The 8126-nt window shown below is 34.7% G+C and overlaps 2 protein-coding genes across 4 annotated transcripts; both read left to right on the plus strand.

The window, feature by feature from the left end:
* Positions 1 to 2541: 2541 nt before the first annotated feature.
* Positions 2542 to 5117, plus strand: LOC112004449 (receptor like protein 22-like). Its single transcript, XM_065768100.1, has 2 exons — positions 2542 to 2577; positions 3081 to 5117. Exons 1-2 carry the CDS (start codon positions 2542 to 2544, stop codon positions 5115 to 5117), a joined length of 2073 nt encoding a protein of 690 aa, XP_065624172.1.
* A 601-nt stretch (positions 5118 to 5718) lies between these two features.
* Positions 5719 to 7872, plus strand: LOC112004469 (uncharacterized). 3 transcript variants are annotated; one of them, XM_024036724.2, is made up of 3 exons: positions 5719 to 5847; positions 6528 to 6635; positions 7396 to 7872. In XM_024036724.2, the coding sequence occupies exons 2-3, from the start codon at positions 6530 to 6532 to the stop codon at positions 7533 to 7535; spliced, it is 246 nt and encodes an 81-aa protein (XP_023892492.1). In that variant the 5' UTR covers positions 5719 to 5847; positions 6528 to 6529; the 3' UTR covers positions 7536 to 7872. The 3 variants fall into 3 exon arrangements, with proteins under 3 accessions (XP_023892492.1, XP_023892489.1, XP_023892490.1); XM_024036721.2 differs by having other exon boundaries at positions 5721 to 5847; positions 6520 to 6635; XM_024036722.2 differs by having other exon boundaries at positions 5725 to 5847; positions 6516 to 6635.
* The last annotated feature ends 254 nt before the right edge of the window (positions 7873 to 8126 follow it).

Genomic DNA, 8126 nt, shown 5'->3' on the forward strand with positions numbered 1-8126 from the left:
TGTATATATATATCATATATAAACAGTATGCCCTTTAGAACATACATTAACAAATCCTGTTTCTAGAAAAAAAAATTATTGGGAATTGAAGAAACTATCAAAACTTTTTTAATTCTCAATAAATCTTTTTCCAAGAATGTGTGTACTATTGTGTGTCCTTAAAGTACACGTTAGTAAAATTCTCTATATATATAAGGTCTAGCTTTGTGTCCAGTGAATATTTTTACTGGATATGTTAGATTGTGAACATGTGTCAACTCATGGACACTTGTTCGAATCGGGACGTGTCCATATTATATCATATATATATATATATATATTTGTGAGGTCAAAAAATATTTTACAAGAAATGTAAACATGACAAGACAACACATTCATGTGTTGTTTGTCATGTTTCTTGTTACATTTTCTGAAAATGTAAACAAGAAATGTAAACATGACAAGATGTTTCTTGTTTCTCTCGTGTATATATATATATATTATATATTTGTGTGGTGTGTGAGGTCTGAAAATGTAAACAAGACAAAACAACACATATAGCATTAACATGAATGAATTGATGAGGTTTACTGTGCATATATTCATCATGTACAGGCAATGAAAAATGGGATTTGGATTGGGTGTAATTGCATCAGGTGCAATTACATCACACCCACTCACATCAATTTTTACCACTTTTATATTTTAATTTTAACTTTTTTTATTTAATGGTTGGGATTGAAAATTTATTTTTTAAACTTTCAATCTCAACCATGTATTACTATTGTATCAGGTACAATACTCTAAATTTTACATCCGATCTAATTATGAAAAAAGTGACGAGAAACTTTGGTTAATTCTCTCCCTTTTAATTATTCTTTCTTAAAAGGGAATGTTTCATTTTGTTATGTTTTCTAAAATAGAAAGGAGCGAATAAGCTTGATTGATTATTGATGATTTGACAATTTTATTTAAAATATGGGTAGCCGCAACAATACATCACATCATAGAGTTAAGAGTGTGAGGGAGGGCGTGCTGTCTTAAATGCCACTATTCACGTTGGGGAGGGGCCCAAGAGGGCCAAGACTCAATATATGAGTTAGAAATTTCAAATTCATTTTTGTCATTTCCAATGCTTTGTCAAATCACACGTGCTAGGATTGCCGAACTAAAAAGCAAAAGTAAAGTCGAAACAAGTCATTTACTTAAATTGAAGGCAGAAGACCATGAACAACGAAAGAAGAAGCAGAGAAGAAACAGAGAAAAAGAAGGAGCAGCCTTGTCTGGGTCTGAAAATTATGCTCCACACATGTATTCTTTACTTTTCCTTATCTTCACTTTTGACTTTTCTTTATATCTTTCTTCTTCACCAGAACACACCAGAAGATCAAGCTTTTAGAATTCGCCCACCCTCATTCTAGAATATACCATTTCTTTTTTCTCTTTCTCTACTTTTCTCCACACATTCAGCCACACAGTCCACACCCACGCACTTCTTCATCTTGATCTTCACAGGTAATTTCTCTTAATTTCACCAAAAATCTTCAGTACCTCTTTCAGCCCACACCCACGCAGCGTGATTTTTGTGAGTCACAGTTTCCTTCTCTCCGAGCTTTTTGCAAAAGCTCGTGCCTAGTTTTCGCACAAAAAGTCCAAGTCTTTTGTATTTGGAAAACATGCTTTTCTAAAATGCACGTTTACATTTCGTTACCAAACATGTTTTTTGAATTTTCATCTTAAAAACACGTATTTCCGCACAAAAAAGTCCAAGCCTTTTTTATTTGGAACACAGGTTTTTCTAAAATGCACGTTTACATTTCGTTACCAAACATGCTTTTTGAATTTTTATCTTAAAAACACATATTTCCGCACAAAAAAGTCCAAGTCTTTTTTATTTGGAACACAAGTTTTTCTAAAATGCACGTTTACATTTCGTTACGAAACATGCTTTTTGAATTTTCATCTTAAAAACACGTATTTTGCTGACTATAGGTTGTTGCTGATTATCCTGTTTATGATCCTTCTCCTGATAATCATGGCTGCCTATAAATATATCTATCTAATCTATGCCATCTCCAATTTCAAACAAAACACCCTAAATAAAGATATCCTTCTTCCTTCTGATTTCTATCAAAACCAAAGCAAATATGGGGCGGGTACCTTTCTTTGTCATTTTCTTCCTCTTCCTTTCTCTACTAATTCATCTCTCTCTCTTCTTTTCTTTTAATTCATCTACCCCTCTTTGCCTTCCGACCAAAGCTCTGCTTTGTTCCATTTCAGAAACTATTTTTTGTCGGCGATTCGGAATATTTTGTGATCATTATTCTAATCCTCCAAAAGAATCATGTGAAAATTGGTACAGATTGTTGTGGTGGATGGGGATCACCTGTGATATGATGACAGGTCATGTCATTGGTGTTGACCTCAGTTGCAGTGGGCTTCTAAGGTCCCATCCATCCCAATAGCACCCTTTCTCTCTTCACCATCTCCAGAGGCTCAACCTTGCTTTCAACAATTTCGAAGACTCCACAATTTCGTCTAAATTTGGGTGGCTTTGCGAACATGACGCATCTTAACCCCACTGCCTCCTCTGTGCTGGTAATTCCCATCCGAAATCTCCCACTTATCTAAACTAGTTTCACTTGATCTTTCTCAGAATTTGGGCATGAGAATTGAAACGCCTAGTTTGAAAAGGCTTGTTCAAAACCTAACCCATCTAAGTGAACTTGTTTTGGATGATGTTAGCATGGTTTTCTGTTCCACCTAATTCTTTCATGAATTTGTCTTCCTCTTTGACATCTCTTCTCTTTTTGGATGTGGATTGAAAGGGAGATTCCCAGATAAAATATTCCACCTCCCAACCTCCAGCTGCTCGATGTAAGTTTAAACTACAATCTCACCGGTTCCCTTCCAACATATAACTGGAGTACTCCTCTTATGTCCTTGATCTCTCTGGAACCGAATTCCCAATCGACTTACCAAATTTAATCAGCAATCTCAAGTCCTTAAAAAAATTGCACCTCAATGCATGCAATTTCATAGGATCACATCCAACCTTTCTTCCTAATCTCACACAAATCACTTCTTTGGATCTCTCACAGAATAACTTTGGTGGTCAAATTCCATGGTCCCTCCTAAACTTTGAAGGTCTTACTTACTTAGATCTCTCAGACAACAATTTCATAGGGCAGCTTCCAGAAGTTACGACAAATTTGACCCAAATTTTCTCTTCAAATAATTCATCTAATAGTCAACTAGTCAACAAGATTCCTTCTAATCTAGAATATCTCATCTTATCTAGTAACTTATTGAATGGGACAATACCATCTTGGGTGTATACAATACCATCTTTGCGTCACTTACTTCTTGATTATAACCAATTCACTGGGCATATTGGTGATTTCCAGCATAACTCATTGGTTTCTCTTTGGTTGGATAATAACAACCTACGTGGTCCCCTTCCATTGTCAATCTCTAAATTGGTGAGCCTTCGTCATCTAAGTGTCCCCTTCAATAATTTAAGTGGCAATGTGGAGTCAAAAATATTCTCAAAGCTCAAAAGTCTTGTATTTCTTGATATGTCAAATAACCCTCTCCTGTCACTAAGCTCCTTTACCTTTGCCACCAATATCTTGCCCAAAATTGCCTCATTAAAATTGTCTTCTTCCAACATAACTGAAATTCCACACTTTTTACAAACGGCAGAATATATACAAATCTTAGACCTTTCCAAAAACCAAATCAAAGGCAATATTCCAAAGTGGTTTCTAGAGGTGGGGAAGGATTTATATTCCTTGAATCTTTCATACAACTCCTTGACAAGTATTGGACACCTTCCTTGGAAGAATTTGCATGTTCTTGATCTTAGTCACAATTTTCTTCAAGGACCACTTCCAATACCTCCGTCGAGCATTGCATTCTTTTTAGTCTCAAGGAATAATTTTAGTGGAAACATACCTTCCTTGATTTGTAATATCACTTTCCTCAACATCCTTGATTTGTCTCATAATCACTTGAGTAACACGGTTCCTTCGTGTTTGGGAAACTTTAGTGATTCCCTCACAGTTTTGAATTTGAGAAATAATAAACTTAATGGCACGATTCCAGAAAGTTTTGCAAAGGGAAATTACTTGAGAAGTCTCAACCTCAATGATAATCAATTGGAAGGGTCATTGCCTAGATCGTTGATCAATTGCAGATGGTTGGAAGTCCTAGATCTTGGTAACAATAAGATAAATGACACCTTCCCTCATTGGTTGGACACTCTTCCAAAGTTACAGGTTCTTGTCTTGCGATCAAACAACTTTCATGGCGCCATGGGAAATCCCAAGACGAAATTCCCGTTCCTAAATTTGCGAATCATTGACCTCTCTCACAATGATTTTCATGGTCTTATCCCAACAAAGTATTTCAATCATTTCAAAGCCATGATGAATGCAAATAATGGCGAATTGAAATATATGGGTGATACCTATTATCACGATTCTGTGATGGTCACCTTGAAAGGATTTGATATTGAAATGGTGAAGATCCAAACTCTCTTTACAACAATTGATTGCTCAAACAATAGATTCAAGGGGGAGATTCCACAGTCAGTTGGAAAGCTTAAGTCACTGAAGGGGCTTAACTTTTCACACAATAGCCTTACAGGTCAAATGCCTCCATCACTGGGAAATTTGAGTAACCTTGAATGGCTAGACCTCTCCTCAAACATGCTTACAGGGAACATTCCAAGACAATTAGTAGATATTACATCACTGGAAGTTCTAAATCTATCAGAAAATCATCTTGTAGGGCCAATACCTGTAGGTAATCAATTCAATACGTTTGCAAATGTTTCTTACTTTGGAAACTTGGGGTTATGTGGACTTCCATTGACAAGAACTTGTGGTGACAATGTTGAGGGACAACTACCATTGCCATCATTAACCATTCAAGACAATGGTTTCAAGTTTGTAAATTGGTTTAATTGGAAAGTTGTATTGTTGGGGTACGGATGTGGATTCATATTTGGATTAGGTTTGGGTTATCTTGTGTTATCAAGTGAAAAACCAAAATGGCTTGTTAATATTGTTTTTGGTGAAAGACGTAACATGGTTCGAAGATCCAGAAATAATGCTCGTCGAAGAACTCGTTGAAGAAAAATTTGGTGGATACAAGTTCTGATTTAAGGTATATTCTTATATACTAATATATTTGAAAATGCTCTATTTTATAATTTTGGTTTCTTAAAAATGTCTCTTTAAATTGCTAAGACAATAGTTCATTTTTATTTTCCTTTATGCTAGTTAGGAATGGTTGTACTTTCTCAAAAAAAAAAAAAAAGATCTTGTTGGTTGGATGGCTTGGATGTGTGGTGGTTTTTTTTTTTTTTTTGCTTGAAGAGTGGTATTAATTACCCTAGTACTACCTAAGATGCTTTGAGGACTAGACTAGTTTCCCCTATATTTTTGAATTATACACCTTTTATTAGTTCCATTATTAGGATGGGATTATCAACATTTTGTGCCTTTTTGTTTTTTGTATGGGTGTTTTATTTGTTTTATGCTGCTTGATATATGGTACCGTAATAATTTTTAAATGTGTAAGTAGTATCGTGAGGTTAAAGTTGTTTTAAAGTGAAATTTGTAAATCCATAAACAATAAAATTTGTGTGAAAAAGTTGTGGTTACTATTTAATAAACAGTAATCACAACAGTAATGAACCGTACAAAAAGCCGGCTGGAAAGCTGAAAAGTTATAAAAAAAAAAAAAAAAAACGTTTTGCGCTGGACTTTTCTTTCCTTTGGACTTTCCTTCCTCAGTTACTGGTCTGCTCTGCCTCTGCAATCTTCAGCTTTCGCTAGACGCTCCTCTTTTTGCCCCAAGGTATGCCAACTTCTTCTTTTTCCTTTTCAATTATATTATTTAACCGTTAATTTTTTTTTTTTTTTAAATGAAACCCTAGCTTTGGGCCTTTGGCTTATTGCAATTTGTGTGGGGATCTTAGGATTTAGGATTAAAAAAAAGAAAAAGAAAAAAAAAAGCCAAAAATAGGGGTTCTGTGATTAGGAATTAGTTTCACATAAATGTAATGTATTGCAGTTCATAGCAAAGTTAGTTGTTGAATTATTTTATTTTTTATTTTTTTATGTTATATGGATTATACTATGATATGAAGCACTTGGGATTTATTTATTTATTTATTTTGGGTGTTAAAGATTAGACTTGATTTTTTAAAAGTAATGTTTAGTATTAGATTCATTAATTACAGTATGTTGCTTCAATAAATTTGTATAATTTGTACTGTTTAATTCATAGGCGCTCATGCGGCCATTCATCAAAGATGTTAAATGAAATCTGCATAATTGAACGCACTAAAAGAATTCTAACTAATCGTGATTATGTCAATTTGTGTTTGTTTGGGTTTTATGAACTTAATTTGGAGATCTTATATGTTTTTTTTTAAGTTCTTTGAATAGATTTTTCTTGAGTCGCTTTTACAATTATATTGTTGCTGTTTTGGGTGTGTTTTGATGTGGAAATATGGTGTTGAGGAAGAGAATCAGTTATGGTTCTCCCCTTTGATTTGCAGGATTTTCTTCTCCGTGCTCGAGTGCTGAATCTTTACAGGCAGGCACTGAGGACTGCTCAGAGAGCCCCTGTTCATGCTAGAGGTGAAACTTTGCTTAGAAAAATATGTATCTAAGTAATGATAATATTTCTTGAGAAATTAGTGAGGAGGATAGATCTCAGTTAGTCACTAATGTAGTCTGACAAAGCTCTTTGCCTAACTTAAGGGAGATAGATTTCATTTAGTTACTAATGTGATCTGACAAATCTGTGCCATTCTGGCATGTTCTTCTAAAACTCTACTCCTTGGCATTTCTCTTTGCTTGACACTCAGCTGTGACTTCACCTCTAGCGAAACCCATGAATCATTGGTAATTAATTAATTTTAAATTGTCATACTGTTGGAACCCCAAACTTGATGAAACTCCATTGCATTGACAACTATTTCTGTTGCCTTTGTATGCTATGCAACTGTTTCCCCTCCGAGGAACTTTCAATCAAATCAAAGAAATTTTTAGTAGATTTGGTGGGCTGGAAATTTGGGGAAAAGACCATATTGCAAAGTTCTGTCATCTCTGGTCTGGCTAAAACCATGTAGACAAGTTCCTCCTAGCTTAGCAGTTAAACACTACCTTGTACTTATCGGGAATTCTTTTGCCCCGAAAAAATCATTTTCCGGGTCAACTTCTTATTATTACTTCATGGTTTGTTAAATATTCTTTCATTTTTTTTAATCAAATTTTCCTTTGCATTACATCAAACTGATTATCTCATGCCAACTGTTTCCAAAAGAGTCTATACTCTCCCATAACATTGGATAAATGGAAATCTGATAGAATATCTGAAATGCATTGAATCTTACAGCTGAATTGAGACAGACGATTAGACAAGAGATGGAGAAAAACCGGAACTGCAATGACAAGCAAAGGATCCGTTTCTTGATTAGTGAAGGATTAGAGAGATTGAAAGGTCTGGATGAGATGCTTGATATGCAAGGTCACTGATAGTGAAGTAGTGAAGGATTAGAGAGATTGAAAGGTCTGGATGAGATGCTTGATATGCAAGGTCACTGATAGTGAAGTAGTGAAATTTTTGATAACTGCATTTGGTATTCTTTTGGATGCAACCATCTTTCCGAGGATTGTTATTTATATTTTCCCCCTGCTCATTGCAACCTATTCTATTGTGTCTAAACATTTTAATGACCTTTTTTTTTCCATACTAGAGTCTACTCGTTGGAGACTTAGGACTCATGTCCAAACTCCAAATAATCATAAGATTGAGGTTCATGGTTTGCATATTCCATATCCGCTTAGCTAAAAATGGGTTAGCAAATACAAATTTCTGTCAATTTGATAATGTTACGTGAAAACTCTCTGCCTTTTTATATATCCTAATGCATGCATTGCTGACACTAGAAACATCAAAGTCTGATTTCAGAAATTTTTGTACTTTTGGTTTAGAAATCTATTCTCTAATTTGGTTCCTATTGCCCTATACTTCTACAAGAGCGGGATGCAAAAAACAAATGTTTATTATTTTCCAGCATTTGATCAAAAGCAAATAAAGGGATGTATTATTCTGATTCAAATGAA

Source organism: Quercus suber, unplaced genomic scaffold (assembly GCF_002906115.3).
Source record: "Quercus suber isolate HL8 unplaced genomic scaffold, Cork oak 2.0 scaffold_886, whole genome shotgun sequence".
Lineage (NCBI taxonomy): Eukaryota > Viridiplantae > Streptophyta > Magnoliopsida > Fagales > Fagaceae > Quercus > Quercus suber.